General features: G+C 39.6%; 1 protein-coding gene and 1 long non-coding RNA gene across 10 annotated transcripts; one reads left to right on the forward strand and one right to left on the reverse strand.

Annotated features, from left to right (window-relative positions):
• Positions 1–183: 183 nt before the first annotated feature.
• On the reverse strand, positions 184–23,736 carry dati (zinc finger protein datilografo). Of its 9 annotated transcripts, XM_089472860.1 has the most exons (12): positions 23,396–23,736; positions 22,971–23,340; positions 20,351–22,265; positions 17,104–18,183; positions 13,246–13,347; positions 8,271–8,559; positions 4,397–4,581; positions 4,050–4,215; positions 3,606–3,893; positions 3,479–3,546; positions 2,625–3,317; positions 184–2,050 (listed from the first exon to the last, which is right to left on the reverse strand). In XM_089472860.1, the coding sequence occupies exons 4-12, from the start codon at positions 18,010–18,012 to the stop codon at positions 1,247–1,249; spliced, it is 3,504 nt and encodes a 1,167-aa protein (XP_089328986.1). In that variant the 5' UTR covers positions 18,013–18,183; positions 20,351–22,265; positions 22,971–23,340; positions 23,396–23,736; the 3' UTR covers positions 184–1,246. The 9 variants fall into 9 exon arrangements, with proteins under 9 accessions (XP_089328986.1, XP_089328988.1, XP_089328992.1 ...); XM_089472862.1 differs by lacking the exon at positions 22,971–23,340; XM_089472866.1 differs by lacking the exons at positions 22,971–23,340; positions 23,396–23,736 and adding an exon at positions 22,686–22,887 and having other exon boundaries at positions 4,050–4,182.
• On the forward strand, positions 16,381–17,066 carry LOC149268300 (uncharacterized). The gene is made up of 2 exons (XR_016270818.1): positions 16,381–16,712; positions 16,787–17,066. It is a non-coding gene; the product is annotated as an uncharacterized LOC149268300 (long non-coding RNA).
• Positions 23,737–24,034: the final 298 nt, after the last annotated feature.

Raw genomic sequence — 24,034 nt, forward strand, 5'->3', positions numbered from 1 at the left:
TTATTCGTTTTCGGGAATAGAATAAAATGAAATTCTAAATATAAAAAATAGGTTGACGTATATAATATATAACTATATTTGTCAACCATACAATTTTACTTAAAAGAAATATATAATAAATAATAACAGGAGCTTCACAGTTGTTTGCTTTTGTGGAAAAGATCGATATGATCTGTGCATGATTAATGCCTATTTATGCCGCTATGTGGAATAATATCCAAATAAATTAATAAACGAATTACACAACATTCCCAGGTTACTTGATGGACCCGGGAAGAATAATTAATGATAGAAAGCCAAAAAAAATAAAGACTTTTAAATATATTTTCTGACAGGCAATACGTTTATTGCCTAATTCGAAAACCACCTGAAAAAAAGAAATGTATATAATCTGATATAGAAAATAGTTGTTTTTTTGGCGATTTAATTACATTATATATACTTATAAGGTATATACATACTTTTACTCTTATAGTATACCCTCTATACAAATTCAAAATGTTTCCGAATAATGAAGTACTTAACTACACTAAAAACTTGAAATCTATTGCACATAATGGAGTCTTAAGAAACTGAATCTCTTTGGAGAGGGGTGATCTTAAATCAGAAATATATATATATATATATATATATATATATATATATATATATATATATATATATATATATATATATATATATATATATATATATTTCTGTGCATGTGTATTTGAGAACAGTTACTATTTAAATATTTCGAAATTAGTTTGAAATTTACTTGGAACTAGTAAATACTCTCACCAAGAATGTTTGAATTCTTAAATAAGATATGCTTCTTTATATATATATGTATATATAGAGAGAGAGAGATATAGAGAGAATAATCCCTGACAAATATTTTGTATCGGGTATATGTATGTACACTACATGCGCTGGCTTACTAGTTACACACACACATGCAAACGCTTCCATATACATATTTGGCTATAGTAGAGGCGTAAAGCAGGAGGAGTATGAATTTTTGGATAATCACAACAAAGACACAGGATTTTTATATTCAGTTCGTTGTACTGGGTGCTGCTGATACAATGAGAAATTCCTGACATTCATCTCTCTCTCTCCCCCTCTTAATGTACATATGCATTTACATACATATATGCAGCTTAATGTTTTAGGTTCTTGGTGCGACAATCTGCTATTGCTGCTGCTGATTCGTGGCGCTTAGCCGGCGACCGGTATCTGTGGCTCAGCTTCTAGCTCATAGACTTCATGAATTGGGTTGATTTGGCTGCTGTTCGTGCTGCGACTGCGGGTGGGTGCTATGTGATGCTTGGTTCGTGTTCGTTGGGAAACGATGGGGCGATGCATGCAGATCACTACCATTGATCTGCCTCTGATGCTGCTGCTGCTGCTGTGTAGAAGCAACACTTGCTATTGTTGATTCGCTTTTGATTGGAGCCCCAGCTCCGCCAGGGTTGGAAGGTGTTACGTTTGTGGCAGCCACCGAAGCAGCCAGACGGAACGCTGCTTCCGTGTGTGAGCGCAATATGGCCTCCGCCTGCTGATGCATCCGAAGTGCCGTCTCTGGATGGTGGTTATGCGGATGCTGTGGATGCGACGGCGTTTGCTGCGAGCTGGGCGTCACAGCGTGCTGCGAATAGTTGGATGCCTGATGATGCTGATGATGCAGTGTCTCCATTTGATGCATGCTGCTCAAGCTGGAGTCCAAAGAGCCGCGCATCATGCTCATCATAACCGATGCCGACGTGTCACTCTGCATTTGCAAACTAGGCACGTTTATACCCGGCGATCTCCGAGTGCCCAGATTGATACCCGTGTGGCCCTGCTGGCTGCCGAGCGGCGACAGCAACGGCAAGTGCGACAGAGGCTGATGATGGTGTTGGTGCTGGTGCTGGTGTTGCTGCTGGTGCTGGTGGTTATGCTGGTGTTGTTGCTGTTGCTGTTGCTGCTGCTGTTGTTGTTGCTGTTGTTGTTGCTGTTGTTGTTGCTGTTGCTGTTGCTGCTGCTGCTGCTGCTGGTTCTGCTGATGAAGCACCTGGTGTTCGCTTGGCTAAAAGTAAACCAATTCAAATTGCAAATGTAGTACTTGAGGACATCCATGCCGACGGCCACGAAGTTGTTCAAGCTGTCACCAATTGCTACTACCAAAATGAACTCATTAAAAATGCGAAGTCAAGACATAACGGCCTCCAAATTTGCTCGAGGATCGGCGCCATTTGTGCGGCTAACATGAGGATCGCCGTGAGATCATACAATTCCAGCGATGCTTTGGGGCAGACCACCTGCATACCGATTGCAAAAAGTCGGACCGAAAGTCTTTAATTAACTCTAACTTTCTAACTCTAACTTTAACTTTTAAAGGCAGACGGACGGACAGAACCAGATCGGCACGGATTCTGAATCAATCATCAAGAATCTTTGGCTTGTGCGGCGCACTGACTTCGCATTTTCAACCTGTCCGCGCTAGAGGTACGTACTATTTAGAATCCCATAGGAATATAGGCATATTCACGCACCTATGTAATTCGCGTGTGTATATGCATGCTATCTGGCCTTGTTGTTATCTTATCTTGCTTATAGCAATTAGGACAAACCTGCCAATCGGCCAGTCGGCTAGACCTTACCTGTTGCTGATGATTTGCGGGGTTGTTCAGGCGCATGGCGGCGGCCAGGTTGACGACTGCTGCTTGGACAACCGCACTGCCCGGACCGTCAGTGACGCCGTCTTGTGATCTGGAGCCCGTGGAAGCTGCGACAGCAGCGGCTGCAGCTGAAGCGGCTGCCATTAGGGACATGCGATTTGCGTGCAGCTCGGCGTCCATGTGGTACTGGCTGGAACTGGGCAGGCGCAGCTCGGCCAAATTGATTTTGCTTGAGCTACAGTTGTTGTTGTTGTTGTTGTTAATGCTGTTGTTGTTGTTGTTTCCAGCACTGATAATGTTATTGTTATGACTGCTGTTCTCGTTTTCACTTAAGCCCTGATCTTGATCGTGATCCTGGTCCTGGTCCTGGTCTTGGTCCTGCTCTTGGTCTTGGTCGTGATCCTGGTCCTGATCATGGTCCTGGTCCTGATCCGAAGTGGATGACGAGGAGAGCCGTCCATTCGACGAACACTCCGAGTTCACGGATGGCGAGGGACACAACGAATTGGACCCTCCTCCTTGTGTAACACCCATACCAACTACCAGACCCGCTCCAGCACCCACATCCAATGGCAGCAGATGTCCGGCTGGATCTCGGGCTCCGCTGGTCGACGAGGTAGCCAAACTCGCTGCCAACAAGGACTCGCGTTCCCTTTGCTCGGCTGCCGCTCGAGACTAAAAAAAGAAAGAATAAGTTACACCTGAATATAAAATTAAACATCCATTGCAAAGGGAAAGAACGCAAAGTATAGGGTTGACTTTGAAACATGCCGGGTAATCACGAAAACAATGCTCTGCAATAGTTATATATAAAATGAAAGTGCAATTGTACACACCAAAACATATTGCGCTGCGAACTGATGCTTGGGATCCATACGCATGTGATCCATATGGGTGAGAAGACCTGCAAGTCAGGAGGCATCACTCTATCTATGTATACCCGATGTTGTACAGTGCGCTTACCGTTCTCGTGAGTGAATACCGCCTGGCAAACAGAACACGGCCACATGCGCAGGCTGCTTGTCAGCTGGGAGGTCTCCGCGTGGCAGGCGAGATGCTTGCGCAAGGAGCCTTCATTGACATAGTGCTTTCCGCAGACGGGACAGGGGTGGTTGGCGGTTCTCCGCTTGCCGAGATAGCTGTCATTCAAACTGGACCCACTGGTGTTTGAAGGCTGAGCACAGCTCAGCTCGGACGCACATTGCGCTGCAAGTGAGCTACTGCCGTGGATGGCATCTCCAAATTGCGTCGCTGTGAGACGTAGAGCAAATTAGTCTTAAGTATCAAATAGGCCCGGACTCATTGAATTCATGGATTCAAATTCAGTGAGTCTCAATGAATCAAGGGAGGGAGAGGGAGAGGGAGAGGGAGAGAGAGAGAGAGAGAGAGGAAATTCTGAGTTCTTACGTGGCTCGATCGGCGGCGAGGTCTTCTCTTTGTGGACATGCTTCATGTGATCCATCAGCGCCTCAGTGCCCAAAAAGAGTTTGTGGCACACAGGGCATGAGGTGGCATTGGGCCCACCAATGAGTGCCGCATGCTGCTGCAAGACACCAAGATGCAGCTGTAGCTCCTGAGTTTAGACGAGTTCAGTTGAATGAGATACCGTGCATGTTGGATTGATGGCGATGAGGGTGCAACGACGAAAATACGTAAAGAAAATTTTGCGAGTTGAGTTTTGGAGCAGTCAAGGATGCGTCGAATAGTGGATGATCGAAGTCCGCTAACCAATGAAGCCAATGACCCAAACTCACCTTTGATGTGTGGGTGCGCAGGCTCGACTCTGTGGCGAATCCCTTGCCACAAATGTTACAATGGAATGGACGATTCTTGGCCCGCTCTACCTGGGCATCGTGGTTCCTCAGATGCTGTTGCAGATTAGATAGCTGGATGAATGCTCGACCACAATCCGGCAGGTGACACTTGTACGGTCGCTCTCCTAAAAAAATACAATTCGGACAATACATCAACTGCATTTTGGCATATGGTAATAGTATTATAATGGCACTTTCGTAAACAAATTTAGCAGCTCTATAGAAAGCATATTGCATTAGTCTCTATAGAGCAGTCCCTCAGTCATTTGGATAAATCAATGCAAGGAGCGTTGACGGCCGGCTGACGATTCACAGCTTCCCAGCCTAAATAGCTAGCGAGTCACGCAATCCCATTCTTTCCACTCTTTATCTGCGAGGCAGTGAAAGGGTAGCAAATAGAATATTTCGAATTTTATAGTCGGGCGCCTTTGACTGTATAAAAGAATATAATAATATAATATAATATAATATAATTTTGCAGTCGTTTAACTATCAAAAGTTTTGCCACGCCCCCAATGGGCATACTATATGATTGACACTAAGCTGTAGCACTTCTCGTCGATTGATTTAGCAGCGCTTTGATTCAAATCCATTGCAGCGGAAAAAGTTTTGGTTTTCTTAAGGCCTTATGGTCAAGCCACACAGATGGAAGGCGAGGTCCAAAATAATATGTACTTAATGTCAACTGCGCGAAAGAAAACGTTTACCGACGACACTTGAATGTCTGGGAGAGGTCCTGATAGTCGCGACTCGGAATGGTAATTGAGTGATTGACTTTATTTTAACGAGATTAAAAAGTCAGCGCTCAGAAATTATGTCGAACTTCGAGCAAGCTTGCCCGCCGAGTGAATTATTCAGGAATTATTTAGGGTCGTCGCAATTGCAGTTGTAGTTGTTCTCTGCCTTAAAAAGTTGCAGCTTCACGGCAATTACGTGTTTCAGATTTGCTCGAAAATTAATTTCATTTGAACGCGCAATTAAATGAAAACATGGAAGGTCAGTGACGGAGGAGAGCGGTCCGAAAGGTGCCAAAGGACCAAAAGGAAAAGGAGTAAACCGTTTAAGCTACTTAGTCACTTTGCCTGGCTAGCGACACCTACTACTAAATGCAAATAAATAGCAACAAAGTGCAGTCGGGGCAGACGAGAATTGCGGTTGCCAGTGAAATTCCTTAGAGCATCCCAGATCTACCTTCTCTTTCTGCTCGAACTCCTCCTCGTCAGAGCTTCACACCTAGCAGCACAATGTCGCACTCTCTACTCGGTCAAGCGTACTTAAAGTGCCTTAAAGTATGCAACGCCTCAGAATACGTGTTCGCCCAGAGGAATTCCGTGACTAGCGCGCCCCAGCGGCGTTTGCTTCTGTACTATAACGGGTTGATCGGGTGCCGGGCGTCGCGTGTCGCGCGTCGGGGTAGGGGTGGATGTGGTCGACTAATGGCCTCTCCATTATCTTTTGAGTTGAGTTGTTGATGATGCCGCGGACGCTGATGCCGCGGCGCTGATGTCGATGCAGATGCCCGTCTTTGGCCTGTTTGTCGTTAGCCGTAAGCCGTTAGCGTTTAGACTTTTTTAAGGCAATGCAATGTTTGATTATCAAGGAAGAGCACACACACAGGTAGAAAATAAGCTAATTCGAGCCATTGTCATAATTTAATTCATAAATCACGGCCTCCTAAACAGATGTGGCTCTGTACATTATACTGGCATCGTGGAACACGGTCTGGATTTAATTTTGTCATTTTAAGCGCGATGGCTTACATTGTACCTTATATGGAGTACTTTGTCTCTGGCATACAGTATACTCATGAATACGAAGAAATTTCCTTATTCTTACGGTGCAACCCAACCTGACCTAACCAGACCAAACCTGGAACAACAACCGCTACATAATCGCTACACACTCAGCTGAAGGTCGTCGGGCAGCTTCGGTTTTGAATTTGGTTGGGATATAGCAGGGTGCAAACTGGTTTTTAATTAAAGCGTATTTGATTTCTGTTTTCTGCATTACGGAATGAGCAAAATAAGTGGTAAAAAGAAAAAAAAAAAAACAAGAAACTATGAATAACCAGTAGACAGGCACTACCGGCTGCATAATACTTATTCACTGTGGACAAAAAGTCTGTACTTAATTAACTACCCCACTTAACTTAAATGACTATTTTTATATATGTATATATGTACATATATATTATACATTAGGATCCGGTTATAACGACACTCAACGGACCGTCGCTATACCCGGAAGGCGCTATAGCTGTATAAGTTTGCTCATAAAAGTTTGTCTGGGGACCAGAATTTTCGTCGCTCTAACCGTACAGACGCTATATGCGGAGTCGTTATAACCGGATTCTACTGTATATACTTCTTAAAGTTTTTTGTGGTTTTAAATAATTCACTGTAAGTAATAGAGTTTTTGGTATAGCATATTTAGTATTTTCCGGATTTCCCACAATGGACGGAAAGAAATATAAAAAGTGTACACAATCAATATGCTCTTTCACTTCATGAATGGGTGTATAGAGTGAAGAAAAAAAGGCAAAATAATAATAAAATATATTTCATTGTAATCCTGCAATCAGGTGTGAAGAAAACTTCCTTTGGTTCAAAAGGAATAGAGATTCTTTGACACAAAATAAATAAAAAATTCTTTCAATGTGGCTAATGACGTTGAATAATTTTCGTCAACCATGCCGTCGTCCCTAAACCCATCCCGATCCTGAGTAAAATATATTACTGTACTATTCCCATAGGTATTTTTACTCAGTTGCAGTTCGCAGCTGGCGCCGCTAGAAAAAGTCGCGACAAAAAGCACTCAAAGTTTATTTAATTATCATTGTAATTTTTTCATTTTGTCATTTCGCCATTTCATCGTTTTGCCGATTCGCCGTTTTCGTCTTTTCGCCGCTTCACTCCCCGGTCGTCAGCCGTTTCTTAACTGCTAGCTGCGTGCGTAATATAAATATTTGCTGAGTCCGGACACAACGATTGCTGCAGATGCAATGCAAAGCGAAGCAGAAGGTGTGGCGCACGAGCGATTGGCATGGGTGTGAGAGAGATGGCCGATTTACATTGGCCATCCGACAAGCTCGACATTCGAAAGGGAAGAGCCCCCAAAGGTTTTGCTGCACAGTGAGGCAAAACAGCTGACATTGATGTGCAAGTTAGTCCAATTTAAATGGAAGAGTGACCGACCTCAGAGTACCCTGCACTAATGCACTAGTTATTTAATTACTATAAATTCAAAATACTCAGCTCGAATCTCGAGTCTTTCAGAGCAACTCGATTCGCAGCTTTCTGTGATAAAAAAATCAATTTGATCCACATTGCAACTGGCGCAGGAGAGCGAGGCGGTGAGCGAAAATGAGTGCGAAGCAAAGTTACGACCGTTTTAATTTGTCCCAAGTAGGAAACATTTTCAACAGCCTTGTAATTATGAGACGAGAAAAAATAATAAGTAATAAGCAAATAATATGAAATCAGGCTTTTACCAGAAGAAATTTGTAATTAGAAAAAACGGTAAATTGGATGGGAATCGTCTAGAAGATGGCGCAGTAGTTGGGCTTCAGTCTCGCCACTGACTCGCTCACGAAGTGAGGAGAGCAAATTAGTTTTACGCCACATAGATTTGTTCACTTCACAGTGCAAGTCCTGAACTACAAATGTTAAGACATAAACGGAGGTATTGAGGCAGTAGAGATTTGATTTGATTTTGGATACATGTATCTTAATTTGTCCTTCCCTACTCCCTTCGCCCGTATATATACAGTAAATTCCCGATGACAATTTTATATAATAGATATGTAAGGACTTACCGGTATGCAGTCGCGTATGTTGCTGGACATGGGATAGCTGCTTAAATCTACGATCACAGTAGGAGCATTTGTAGGGCTTCTCTCCGGTGTGGACGCGTATATGCTGGACCAGTTGATGGTTGCTGGAGAAGCTCTTCATACACTGATGGCATTGATGTGGCTTTGTCTCCGATCCACCGGGTGTCGTGCTGCCCCCAATGCTGGCAGTGGTGCCAACACCATGGGCACTCAGTCCGACTCGTGGTATCTGTTGTTGGATTTGCTGCATCGCGCTCTTGTGCATGAAAAGCTGAACGATTCGAACCAGCCGAAAGAGATATTAAACGGAGAGGTAAGGATGCAGAGAGATAGACAGTGAGAGAGAGAGAGAGAGTTAGAAGAGATCGGGCATCAGATAGCATGGAGTACGAATATCGTATTGATATGCATATATAGTAGTTATATATATATAGATATAAAGTTTATATGGTAAATATATAGTATAATAGATATAGGTAGCAGCTTTCATCACGCTTTCGATATGCGTACTCTGAGTAACGTCTATATGAGATGTATGTAAGAAGTTCTTACTAGGAACATATGCGGGTGTATGAGCGCTTGTATGTGTGTCTTTATTTAAACCCTGAATTCATTGAAAATGGAGGCGTGGTAGACCCAATAAGAGACCAGGGCGATACGTTTGAAATTTTGCATATAATTTCAATTCGATTTTTAAATGGAGACTTGTGCCTTAGCAAAGAGACTAATTTGATTGTTATTGTCATTCTAAAAGTTTTTGATGCATACGCAGTCAATGCGTCAACTGCGCAGTTAGCAGAGCGTGTGATTATGCGAGCTAGTGCTTAAGTGTTGTCTGTTATATAGACAAATGGGGAGCATTACATGATTTGCATATTATCTCTCTGCATTGTTGAGGGGGCCTCTTAGTCCACCAGTCGCCACTGGAGCACTATTTAGAGAATACAGTGCTTTGTTTTGTTTTTTACTATTTTTCCTCTAGTTTGTTTTATTGATATTTGCACATATGTGTGTATATTCCATGAAATATTTTTTTTAATTCTCGAAGATTATATTTTATAATTTAATTTATATTATATTTCGCATACACAATTTACTATTGCTCCACTTATTTTTGTAACGATTTTCAAGGTTCTGCTCCAATTTGTACGTAGCTTAAATATATATATATAATAAATAAATGTTTATTTATACATATATAGAGGGGGAAATATATTCGACTTTTGTCTACTAACTTCACGCAGAAAATGCAGTTGGAGTTGACTTTCTAGGCGTATTTATAGACTATGAGCCAAATATAAACGAATTTCTTTGTACTTAACACATTTTTATAGCTTTATGCTGTCATGTGTGTGTATGTTTTTTTTTTTTTTGTGATTTTTGTTGAATCTTACTACTATAAAAATGTGTACAATTGCATGTTGTACAACACGAAAACAAGTCAGCAAAACACTTTTGTTTTTTCTTTCTTTTATTTTTTGCTGTTTTGTTCCCGTTTAAAAAATTGTATTTATATCTATATACATACATATTAATAACTGTCTGTTTATATGCAAATAACTAACGAATGTGAGCTTGAGGGAAATGACTCTTAATAGGTGTGTACGTACATATGTATATATGGGTGTATGAAATGCATTCCCATCTCTAAACAATGACAGTCCTTGGCGCATATATAAATACATATGGATATATTACTCTCTCCAATCTCTTGGAATTTTATTTGGAACTAAATACATACACATACGTTTGAATATATATAAAACTTTTTGCTGATTTTTGTAAAAACTAAATTGCGCAACAAATGAGAAAAAACGAGACACTGAAGTGAATGATAAAGGTCGCCAGCGTTATTTTTCTTAAATTAAGTAGTTAAACTTTAAATAAAAACAGAAAATTAAAAATACTAAATTTTAGTTGTGTGGAATAAAAAGTGTTTTATTTGTAAATGGATACAATCTAAGATACTGAAACAAGCAAAAAAGAGATAGAGACAGCGAGAAAGCCAAGAACTATCTGGTTATTTAGGGAATACGAGTTCCAGTCGGAAATATGGGTGTAGGTGCGGGAAAAGGAAGACGACGAAGAGAACGCAGGCGAACACAGTGCTGCCAGCAGCAGTCGGACGCTCGGGCAGGTGGCAGGCAGTCGGGGTAGAAAGGCCAGTGAGACAACCCGCGTGCGGTGCTCTCTGGTTGGTTGGTCGCCAAACGGTTTGTTTGCACTCCCGCCGATTCGTTGCTGCTGCTGCTGCTGCTGTTCGTCATTTGGCCGAGACTCTTTGCAACTGCACTTTTGTTTTTTTTTTTGTTTTTTTTTTTTTTAAATTCATTTGGTCGCTAGTCCGGGACTCCTTCGCTCCCATAAAAATGGCGAGCACTGCACACATACATACACATACGCAGCCTAGCCACTAGCCAGCCAACGGCAGTTCTGCGAATCGTCGGACAAATGAGATTGCGATAATAGCAGCTCTGTGTGTGTGTATTTGTATGTGTGTATGCGTATAGAAGGGATAAGAGAAATGTGAATATGGAAAGCGAAATGGACGAGGGTCTGTGGCCGATGGCTCTTGTAGAAGAGAGGAAGTACAAGAGAATCCCTAAAAATAACCACACACACATACATACACAAGTATATGCAGCATATATTCAGGCATATGTATGTATGTACATAAATTCATAAGACATTAGCCATTCCATTTATAAAGCTGGGAGCAACTTATGTCCACCAAATTATAGTGAACAAGAAGTATGTTTTTAACATTCTCTACGTAGTAACGCAAATTCCGAGTAACAGCACGAGTGTACGTTTGTTGCAAAAAACTGTACTATCTTATCTACGCTGATTTTGCCAACAAAGTTCTTCACTTGTCTCGACAAAAACTTCTTCAAACTTGCATTTTGAGCCGCATTTAGTCAAAATGACAATTTTTGAACCATACCGTAGAAAACCGGCTGAATTTCGTGTCAGGTCGGGACACCGGGATATTACCTCCAAAAGCGGGACATGTACCGGAATTCGACGCATGGCAGCCCTACATTAGCCAATTTTTTCGAGTTTCAAGTGCAATGCTTACAACAAACATTATATTTTATAGAAACTACAATTAAATACGTGCACACATATACATTAGGGAATATGCGAAAATGCTTATGTGAAATGCTCCTGTATGTGCGTACGTGTGTATGTATGTATGTGTGCACGATGCATACATATATATTTTTTTTATACCCTGAACCCATTGAAAATGGGAAATCATTCTTGTCAAAATTGACCCTCCGCTCCTAATTCACCCCCTCACCCGCATATTTGCAAAAGGCTTATTTCAAATACTAGAGACTTGTGCTTTGGCAAATACATGCATATCCATTTTATATTCATAATCTGAAAGTTTCATGAAGATAGTCCATCCACAAGAACAATTAAACAATTAAGTTCCCATAGTAAGCCACCACTGCAGCCCATGCGTGTTTATGCCTGCGTAAGTATGTGTGTGTGTGAGCGAATAATTATTAAAATATCAGTTGCTCGCAGGGTTCAGGGGATCTCGTAGTCGAGCAGTCTCGACTAGAGCTTTCTTACTTGTTTTAATTCTTCGGAACACGCCCGTGGAATGAGAGGAAACGGGAGAGGGACAGTTGCATCGACGAGGATAGTTGCACCAATGAATTTCTACGGCTAGGCTCTGTCTCTGTATGTATGTGTGTATATGTGTGTGCGCGTGTGTGAGCGAGTGTGAGCGAGTGTGGACCTTGACGACGAGGGTAAGGCGAAGCACGAAGCAAATGCTTCTTGCCGGTGTATAGCCGTATGCCACAGCTAATACAAGCAGAAACGAAACAAAAAAGTTGCGAGCGAAAGAAAGGAGAAAATGAAAAAAATAACGGTCGAAGGCGAACAAAATAAAAATGGTTGCAAAAAATGTGTGTATGTACTTGAACATACGCACACACCCTCTGTGTTATTCGTTAGTTTCTTTGAAATGGCTGTGCGTCCTTCGGCATTTTCACACATACATATGTATATGTGTTTTGCATGGACTCTCTAGCTGTTTGGCTGCTGTATGTATGTGTGTATGTGTGTATTGTATACATTTGCTTTAGCCGAATTTCGTTTTTTGGTAGCACTTAAAATTTAAGATGTCTTTCGGAGGCCCGTCTTTTGCATTATATTTTCTTGATCAGCATCGTACACATAAATGTATTCATGTCTGTACCTGCATTCATATACATTCATATACATATGTAGATAGGTAGATATGTATATTGATTTATATGCACTCATATATCTCAAGAATATCATATGTATTAATGTATATCTGTAAACCAACAAAAATCGATACGGAAATAAGAAACTGTTTGAGGAAAACATAAATACATGTGAAATCAGTGTTTATTGAGTCAAACATAAAACTACAAAAGCATTTGGATCGTAGACTACGTTAATTGGTAATTGATGAGAAATAATAAACGATTATCATAAAAAAATTTTATGTAAAATAAAATCACGTAAAAACAAATACAAATAGACTTAAATGTTACACATGTGTGTGTGTGTGTGTGTGTGTGTGTGTGTGTGTGTGTGTGTGTGTGTGTGTGTGTGTGTGTGTGTGTGTGTGTGTGTGTGTGTGTATGTGTCGATCCAAATCTAGTATATTTCATTTAGCCAGACTATTGATTTTCCAGAAAAGCTTTTGTTGATAGTGGAAGACTCGAAATGAACTTAATATACATATATGGAAAGAAGAAAACCGGAACTTTAAGAACTTGGGAATACTCTTGGCATTAGGCGACACTTGATTTGTCTTTTCCACGCACTTAAGATAAGCTAAAAATATATATACATATATACGATACTTATTGGTATTGGATATTCATGTACATGGGAGCTCAGTTTTTGATTTGTCTGTGTGTGTGCGTGTGTTTGATGTCTTCAACGTGGAAGAGTACTATACACAACGGAAGAGATGCCAACTCACTCGTTGCAGGGTCGACCAACATTCTTCAAGGGTTCGTTCACTGATTGCGGCTGCGCTGCTTGACCTCGAAAGCTGAAGCTGTAAGGAAATAACAAGACGATAACATTTAGTTCACTTATGAATACTTCATATTTGTATAATAGCTAATCATCTTTATTTTTAATAATCCACAACAACCAAAAATATGTCAAAAATAAAAGAGTGAGAGTGCTCTAGTCGAGACTGCTCTACTAGGAGATACCCTGAACCCTGCCAGACGATATTCTGATCATTCTGCACTTTAAATATGTGTATATTCCAAAACACAAGTCTGTAGTACTTGAAATAGGTTTTTTTTTAATAAGGGCAGGGGGGGGCGAGGAGGCGAAGGGGGTATCCATAATCTGTAAATTACAAAATATAAATCTATATACACAATCTGAAGTCTCCAGGTCTAATAGTATTCAAATTAGGCTGAAAACCCCAAATCAATTTATCGATTATCTTCGATAAAACATATATCGGGTGAGCTACCGAAAAAGTATGATAAACAAAATGCAGAATTTCAGTTCTCTAGCTCTTAGAGACAGGCGGACAAGGCTATATCGACTCAGATCGTCGCCCTGATCAAGAATATATGTATGTATATACTTTCTGCGATGATTCCTTCTGCCTGTTACATACTTTTCACAAAAGAGATCAAGAGAAAGAAAGAGAGCGAGAAAGGAGAGAGCTATAGGCATATTATGGCCTGCTTCACTTTATTAATATCAAGAGAGACACATAGATAGAGAGTCCGAGCAAATGTGAGAAATCGAGAAAGGGGTAAAGAGATAGAGACAGAGAAAGAGAGAGACAAAGAAATCGAGAAAGAGGGACAGAGAAATAGAAAGAGCGTCCTCTTTGCTCTACTACAGTTACGAACTCCATATCAGCCGCACTATGAGACTCTTGAAAAGTAGACTTATTGCGGAAGACCTGTGTAAAGAATTTCCTCGTATATCAATGTGAAGCTGACTTGCCCAGGGAAATTCGTAAAATTGGCTTAAGGGTACCAAATCAAAAATTTTCAATTTGTTTACTCGAACCTAAAAAAGAAAAGCAAACATTACGTGCGTATCTCTATAAGCTGTTAGTGGGTTCGCTATATGTCTTAATAAACTTTTGATTTGATTAAAAAAAATTTTTTTTATTACATATATATATATTATTATATTCCTTCGGATATATGCATTACACAGATATGTATTAATTACACTAATCTAATCTATTATTTATAATAACTTCTCTACATATTCTACCAAACTATATAAGTACATGTATTTTCTGTAATAGAAAAAATCATAATGTGAAACTATAAATGAACCAAAATGGATAATTCGTTGGCTTAAATCAAATTTTCACAGTTTCTTTCAATTGGAATAGTAAATTACATCGTGCTCCTTTTCACAGTCAAGAGTCATTTTTATGTTTGGTATGGTTTTTTTGGCAAATGGATTTCAAGTCGAAGTTGAAAATCAAAGAAAATAATATGTACGTATGTTACATATGTAGTATATATTTATACATATATATATATATATATATATATATATATATATATATATATATATATATATATATATATATATATATATACGTATACGTATATATTTATATTTATTTATATTTGGATTTTTTGTTGCCGGGCGCGTGTCGATAGTTTCTTTTTAGTTGTATTTCCTGTTGCCTCTCGCACGCATCAGTTTATCCGTTGGTATGTGTATGTGGTATGTGTGTGCCTTTGCGTAATACGTAGATGCATGTTTGAGTGGAGACTAGAGATTAAGAATTGCGAGTTCAATTGGAGTAGACTCTTTGATAGACCAGCTTCACCAGCTCCTGCGGTATCCTTGTAAAATTATTTGTTTGTTTACTTCACGAGCTCACGCATGTATGTATGTGCGTCTCTCTCTCTCTTTCCCTCCCTTTCTCTGAGTGGGTGTGTGTGGGGAAAATTGTTTTTTTTTTAATTTTTTTTATTTTTATGGGTGTGTACACATATATCTCTGTTTATCAACATGCCTGTCCATAAATGTATTTGTGTGTCCGTCTGTGTGTGTGTTTACGTGCGAGCTTATTTTCGAGGGCAACAGAAGCCGGCTTTAAGGAACGAAAGGCAATGATTGGTAGTTTGCTTTGACTGGGTTGGGCTAGCTTGGCTTGGCTTAGCGTTGTTTTTTGTTTTGTATCACTGTAATCGAATCGATTATTGACCGGTAATCTTTGAATGAATCAAAGCTTGAAATTATAGGTGTTTAAATACCACTTAGAGCGCGACCGCCTATTTACTACAACTGACAAACAGTTTCTATGACGATATTTCACTGTAGCTAAACGCGAAGTCGCACACAACCTGACAGCCCGATGTCCTTTGAACTTCTGCCGGCAGACGCTTCGCCTTATCCACAAACGGGATACCAGTCGCAACGTCTTATGCTCTGTCGTCGCCGTGGCCGTCGCCGTCGACGCCAGCGGCTCTGCTCTGAGTCCTGTTACTTGCGTCAGCTTGGGCTTCTCTTTCTAACTCGTCGACATCGGCTTGTCTCTGTGTATGTGTGTGTGGTTTTACTATTATTGCTTTCTTCAAGAAATTATGCGCGAGTTACGTTCTAAAAAAGACAGCACAAAAAACAAAGCAAAGAACAGCACAAAAAAACAAAGTAAAGAACGAGAACAAAAATTACGAACGCTCTCGCTCTCTTTCTTGCGCGCTGAATGCGGCGTGGAAAGGCAAAGCAAAAGCAGAAGTGGCAGTGGCCGCGGACAGCGTCCGACGCAAGAATAACGACTATTCGCGTGTGTATGTGTTGTATGTATGTATATGTACATATATTGTGTAGTGGAATAAAACTAAACTTACGCTCACCCAAACTCCAAAAACAACTGATAGATTAAATTCCACCCCAGCCATAACACAAACACATACACACACACTAACACACGCTGAGAAACAAAGGAGGAGAAATAGCCAACGCGACGTTTATGAATTGGGGTTACTTGGCAAAAAAGAAAGAAAAAAAACACCTAAAAAACTAAGCAGGCTATACGAATTTTGTCCCTTTCATGTTCAAGCTACCTTCTCGCTCTCTCTCAGAGCTGTTAGCACTGCCGTCCCTATGACTTCGAGCAGACAAAAACGTAATTGAAAATTTCGCTTTTTGAGAGGGGAAATTTGATGGCATTGCCCACGTCTCCCACTTTCGATGGAATTGTGAGCGGCAAAGAAGAAAAATGCAGGACCAAATATAACTCTCAAGCGAGCAGAGTAAGCAAGACCAACGCCATAATTAAAAATGTCTAGAAGGTGCTCTAGCGCGAGAGAGCAGAAGTTCTTGATTCATGTATCGCATCTCTTTACTTCACATCTTTATCGCCGTCTACCCCTTCCTGCGTGCTCTTCGGTCTGACTACCAAGTAAAGGGGTAAATGTTTAAGCAGATGGAAGCATGTGGGAAATTTCTGAGAACTAGCTCTCTTTGACAACTCTCTCTTGCAGAATGAAGAGTATGAATACCCTTGGCCCAGCAAATGCTTTATTATTCTCATATTCAACTCTCTTAAGGGCTTTTGAATTCAAATATCAGCAATGGGGTATGCTCTTGCTTATTTGTTTCTTATTCTTACATGCTTTACTTAATTTCCTGTCATTTTCGACACTATTCAGGGTCACTTCGTATTGTTAAGCTAAATGTTTCGTTGGGCTTTCGCTATTTGTATGTCTGTTTGCAACTCTTTGTACCAATTTTATGGTTTTATTTTATTTATTTATTTATTTATTTTTGTCTATATTTATGTTAAAGTTGTCAACTTTACCTGAATCTCGTTGGCTAGCTTTTCGTTATTGTATTTAATATCGGGCGTGGAACTGCCGCCAGATGGCGTTATCGAGTGCTGCGGCGATTGTTGACCTTGCGATATTGTCTTTGAGAGCAGCGGGCTGTGTGATTGGTGTGGCAGCTGCTGATGTTGATGCTGTGACTGCGATTGCGCCTGTGACTGAGACTGTGACTGTGACTGTGGTTGCTGCGGATGCTTATCACTGGAAGCGTCAAAGAAAGTAGTGGCATATGCCTGCTCTGATTGTTGTGGTGTTGGGTGCGGATCGTCGGAATGCTTTTGCTGGTGCTGCTGGGGATGTGATTGCTGTTCCTGCTTGGTCTTCACTAAGAGCAGATTACTAACGCTATTGCAATTGCTCGGATTGTCCATCTGATCGGTTGAGGAACCGGAACCAACGGCTGACCTATTATTCAATGCAGTTGTCTTCAGATGCGCAGCAGCAGCTGCTGCAGCGGCTGCATTGAATAGCAAATGATGATTACTGAGATGCGCCGACGGCGCTGCTGGCGTTGTCGCCAGCGATTGCTGCACAACAAATGCCTCATGACTATAGCACTGATCGACATGATGGTGCTGCTGGTGTGATGGTGATTGCTGCTGCTGTTGCTGCGACTGCTCCAATTTGCTAAGCGACGGCAGGTGGCTATTGTTACTGCTAGACGATTGCTGAGCGAGTAAGGGGCGCGGATGCGGTTGCGCCTGCGGATGCGGATGCGTATTTTGATGATGCTGCTGCTGCTGCTGGTGCTGCTGTTGCTGTTGCTGTTGCTGTTGCTGCTGCTGCTGCTGCTGCTGCTGCTGCTGCTGCTGCTGCTGCTGCTGATGATGGTGTAGAGAGAAAGGCACGCGCGCTTGCTGCCAAAAATCATCCATTTTAAACATTTGTAATGGCCTTAGTTGAAGGTTCAGCTTCCGCTTAGGTTTCGGTATTCTCCAACTGGAGATTGGTTCGGCGTCGCTGCTGCTGGCGCTGGCCGATCTCGTCGATCTTCGATTGCGATCGAAATAGCAGTTCCTCCGGATCCAGAGGTGGGTTGGATCTGTGCCAAGGACCTTTAACGAAATCAGGTAAGGATTAGAGATTCAAAACTATCATGTTTTTAAAAACACTTCATTTAGATCACTTATCACCATCAAAACAAAACAAAATCATCAAATTAAGAGCTCATGTATATACATATTCAAGCTTCTTGAGACATATCTTTTAAAATTACTAACCTTAAAGTAGTAATTAGTAATATATAATTAAATTACTAATTACTACTTTATGAAGTTAAGTTTATTTCACTTGGCGTCACATATATAATATAATATAATATAATATAAATATAATATACATATTTATTTAATATTAACAATTCAGATTAAATTTTCATGTGTGGATTATACTATATGGTTCAATATATTAACTTTGATAGCGTGTGAACTCGGTATCGATGATCAAAAGCAAAGAATATTTCACTAGAGCTTTAACTATTTAGGCAATGGTATTGTCTTATCATTATTATCATTGTACTATCTTCTTTTTAATATAGTATGTTATCACAAATCTTTAATTTCACCCTGAATACATCTGCTCAGAAATATTTCGTTCAGGCTTCTTATGGCAGGATATTATCACAATTCACAATATTATACGTTTCAGTTTAATCTCTGATCCATATATTATACCTCCCATGGTTATTTGCGCTCTTTTATATTCATATTTATTTGTTTTGTTTTTTTCTCATGCTTTCATAAATGTTTGAAATTAATGAAGTTGTGAATCGTAATTTTACTGTGCTGTTAAAAATGACGCCAAATGAAAATAATGATTCAAGCAATTACAACTTTAAAAAATTAGAAAAGAGATATATGATTACAGTTTGGGTTAATATATTACCAATAAAACATATGAGTCTGTAAGAAATAGCTAAACGAATCTCAAATTTTATATCGTATATGTATAAAAAAGTGATAAATGAAATGTCTGGTAAGAAAAGTAATAATGTAATACTTTAGTTTTACAAAGGAAAACACACGCACACACGCACACAATACTTTAGGAATGATAAACAATTTAATAGTGATCTATTTTGTGCGGGAATTTGAGGACGTACTCGTGCGATTTACGAAATTCAATTTAGTTCCGATTATGCTGAGGATCGCAGCGATACGATATTGAGCAAAGCGAAACATACCTCATACACTCAATGGAATTCGTTAGCCAAAATCGAAACAGTTGACAGTTACAGTTACAACGCTTTTGAGGAATTGACGCGTTTTGCGATTCAGTTTGGCGAGCGGGCAGGCTTATGTGTAGTAGTTCCCAACAGGAGACGGGAGATAAGGATAACCTGGCAGCGCGCGAGTCATTGAAAAACTAATTTTGTCGCTGCCTCGAACAAGTATAAATATGAATGTCGCTGAGGGTTCCCAAGCAGGACACACACACATAGATATACACGTCTGTGTTTGCTTAGAAATAGAACTTGGGAACAGCAGCAACCTTAACGGTAAAAGCCAAAAGGAAAAGCAAAACGCGAACCGCTTATATATTGCTACGTTCGCAGCGGCAGAGCAAAGTAAGTCAAACGTCTTCGTGGCCCAGGTTCCGTGCCATCTTCGTCACATGGCGCAACGTCTTCGTGGCGAGCGCCAGCGTCAACGTCGACGCCGGCGCCAGCGCCAGCGCCAGCGCTGAGTTCCTTTGTTCATTCGCGTTCTCTCTTAAGGTTTACTCTTGCGAGCCGGCTACTGGCCCAGTCTGCCTCTGGCTCTGCTTTTGACTCTTACGGCCTTCTTACTGAGCAGTAGCAGCAGAAGCAGTAGCTACGACATTAATGGGAGTAACGAAGAGACCCAAGGAGGCGGTGACAGTAAATGCAGCTCCTAAATACGACTGGAACACACTCACATTTAACTAAATGAGCTAGAGCTCGACTGCATGTTAGCTATATTCTCTGCTTGAGTTAACATTGCTCTGTGATCTCCGGGATAACACGCCCTGTTAAAAAGTCCCACACTATGTAGTTAGGAGAGTTCTATAACTCAGCTCTTTACTCGTTTACAATGCGGCTTTAACTAGTGTTTGTGTAGAGAAATACGGTAAAAATGGGCTACAAATGTCCTTATCCCCTTTAATTTGTATTATATTATTTCGACTCTTTATTTATTTATATATGATATTAATAATAAGAATGGCAAAAATGTATTCCAAAATTAAATGCATGGCACTCACCTTGGAATTGTAAGCATTCCTAAAACTTGGCTATCTGGATAATTTCTTCGTAAATGGGAACTGAATGACAATATATGTGTGTCTATATTGAGGTTTATGTTATATATACTTCAGATACTACAATTGTTATGGTTTATTGAAACTAATTTGAACTTAAGGCCAGAATATAAGGCACACGTTGCTTATCGCGATATCGTAATTTCATATTTTGTTCGCTTCTTTTTTTTTGTTTTTTTTTTTGTTTTTTTGTTTTTTTTTTTTTTAATATAATTTGTCTTAAACTGGTACTTGTATGAATTTTTTATCGTTTATTTTCGATTGTTTTCTTTTTAATTTTAATTTTAATTTATGATCACAATTTGTTCTTTATTTACGTTTTTGCATAGGCCAAAATATCACCCGAAATATTTTGATTTTTTCGGTTTCGTGTCTCTTGATCTCTCGCTCAAATTTGTTCAAAATTTATATATAAATGTTTACACGTTTACTTTAGTACAATTTTTCTTAGTTTATGTACTTAGTTCTTATAGGGCTATATTTTTATTTTGGTATTGCATCCTTTATGTAATCTTAACTTTTTAATTTAGAGTACTTGTATTATGTTAATTTTTTATTATTATTATTATTTCTTTTGAGCTTATTTTTTATTTTAATTTTGGTTTATATATGTAGTATAATATATCTAGTCTAAATAGTCTGTATTTGTCTGGGTGTGTGAGTCAATGCTATAGCTATAGATGCTAGCTATAAGGTAAGTGGTATTTAAAACTGTTTGTGCCGGTGTCAGTGTGTTTTCGATTTGCATAGAATGGAATTATTTTGATGCTAATCGTTCGACTGCGCTCGATAGTCTTAGTAAAAATCTCTAAGCTTAGTTACCGTTAATTGTCAGTTAATTAGTTAATATTTGATACTTATGCTAATTGTTTACTGTAACCCGATTTAGTTTTGGTTTCAACTTTCCCAATTTCTTGTTGATTGGAAAAATAATTGGCTGCTGGTCTTCTTGCGTTGTCTTCTCTTCGAACCGAGTACAGAAACAGTTAAAAGCAAAGGAAATGATATATTTTTAAAAACCTTATTATACTTGTAGTTATTTTAAAGTTTGTTATTGTATTATTTATTGAATGTTGTTTTTATATAATTATTAATTTACAAGTAAAATGGTATTGTCTCTTATGAAGTTTTATTTAATTTGTTTCGTTTATTGTATTTAAATTTCTTTGTCGTTGAATTATTTTATTATTTGTAAACGTATCTGCATTTTTTAAATTGCTTTTTATGACTTTCTGTTTCTTATGCCGTTCTTGTGTTTAATTAAAAAAATAATTAGTTTATTATATAGTTGTGTTATTATTTTAAGTTTTTGATTTGGAATTTTGGTTTTTTGCTTTAATCGAAGTTTCCTCTTAGTGCTGGTAAAATAAAACTCAACGAGAACTTTTTTTGCGTAGTTTCAGAATATTTTTCAAAGTTTAAATTATATTTTGTTGGCTTTTTATTCGTTATCAAAATTGTAAATTGTGAACCATTCGTTTCGTTTGTTTTCCTTAGCTTTGTACTTTTGATTTCAATTTTGCAATATCCTAATAATTTTTTGTAATTAATCTTTAACACATTGTTGTTGTCGCTTTTCGTGTTTAGGAATTCGAGTTCAAATTGTTGAATTTGGGTTTCTTATGTAAAATTGTTGCGTTTAATTGTTGTTGATGTTGTAAATTAGTACTGTTGTGAAAACTGTTAACTGAAGCTTTAACTGTATCCGTTCTATTGCTTTTCAAAACTGAATTGTGGCTGAGTTGGCATTTGGAGTTCTATTGTTATATTTGCATTTTAAATTAGCAAATGTTTCTATTTTGGTTGATTTTGAAAACGTTGTTTGGTCTATTGTTTTGTTTATTTAAATTATGATGATCTGGAATCAGAATTCGAGAGAAACAGAAAGAAAGGAGAGAGAGTTTCAGCTTTTAGTATGGTAATAACATAGGTGATTAGGAATTTCACAAATATCACAACGAATAGCGCTATCACAAGCTGTCCCAAGATTTTCTCAAGTTAAGCTGAATTTCGTCGACAGATCCTGTAACTGACGACACTTAATTTATCGTCTATTGATCTGCTGTACATGGTAAGTACATGGTAATTTGAGATATAGTGCGGCTATTCCGGAATCTATTGCTTGATACGGACTCTTTGTGATAGATCTATTCCAGTTGCAGATTAAAGATATTGAACAAATTCATAAAACTATTAAGTATTTTTAATAAAAGTAATGATGATAATTTGTTGTTGTTGTTGGGGCTTTTGTTGGTGCACAATCACTGTTGATATTCACGTTTGAGAAATAAAAATTATCCGCGAGGTCAATTGACGATCCGCAGTCGGCTGTTCTACTCCATGGACTATTGCGTTTGGTCAATGCGTCGACAACGAAATAATAGAAGGATAAAAATTGACTGCTGTTACTGCACAATATATATCTTATATATAGCATATATATGTATATTTATTTATTTCGCATACACACGCACACACACACACACACACACGCACATATATATATATATATATATATATATATATATATATATATATATAAAATATATATTGATTTGGTTACGGATGTGTCCATGTGTGCGACGTCCAGGTTTGTTGGGCTTATTATAAGATAAAAACGGTGTGTGTTATAAACAACAACAAGAACAACGGCAGCAGCAACAGCAGCGACGTCAACGTTGGCGCTGGCGTCGCCGGCAATGACAGCGCTACAAAACGTAAAGGCAGCGAAGACTCCTCGCGACGTCAACAGAAGCAGCAGTAGCTCTTGGATTTGGTCGTCGATGTGGATCCGGTCGCAGCCAAATGCCATGCAGTGTTGAGGACTGACGAGCTCCAGCGTTCGTTGGCGGAATGTTGACATTAGCTGAGAGTTTTTCACCAGCGAGCACCCGCGCCTTCGAGAATCGTTGCCAATCTGGACCCAATAAATTCTGGCGGGGCCATAACAATTATTGTAATAAAAATTACAATTTTGTGCTTATTTACTTGAAAAATGCGGAGAGCCTTTCGCTTACTGAAGAACATGTGCATAGTTAGTACGAAACTCCAACTGGCTTCCAGTTATACCAGCTATAATTCTGCTCAACAATTCCCCCAACTTTTATAACGGCCGACTGCAGGATAACGTCGACGCCGACGCTGACGTCAGACACAGCCGACGCCAGACGCCAGACGCCAGAGGTCGCGCTGCAGCTACAGCTAAAGCTACAGTGACAGTTGCACTTGCCTTTGCCGTTGCAGTTGCAGTTGTATTTTGGCCATGCGAATGTGTCCGGCCCGCCACACAAGCGAGTCACAAAATTCGTCTGCCCCATTCCACACTCACGCGTTACCCCGATCCGCACACACGTTTCAATGTTGCAGTGTCAAGTGCAGTGTTTGGGCAACGCCGACGCCGACGTCGACGTCGACGTCGACAACGCTGAATGCAGCCCCGAATGCAGTTGCATTGAAGTTCAGTCAGTTCCTGCTGCTCTACCTACACATATATAGGCATATTCGCATGCACACCCACGCACACACACACACACACACACGCACGCACACACACACACACACACGCACACACACACTCACACACACACACACACACACACACACACACGAACACAGTAACAACCCTTA

This window comes from Drosophila arizonae, chromosome 6 (assembly GCF_054131065.1).
Source record: "Drosophila arizonae isolate 15081-1271.41 chromosome 6, UAZ_ARI_1.0, whole genome shotgun sequence".
NCBI lineage: Eukaryota > Metazoa > Arthropoda > Insecta > Diptera > Drosophilidae > Drosophila > Drosophila arizonae.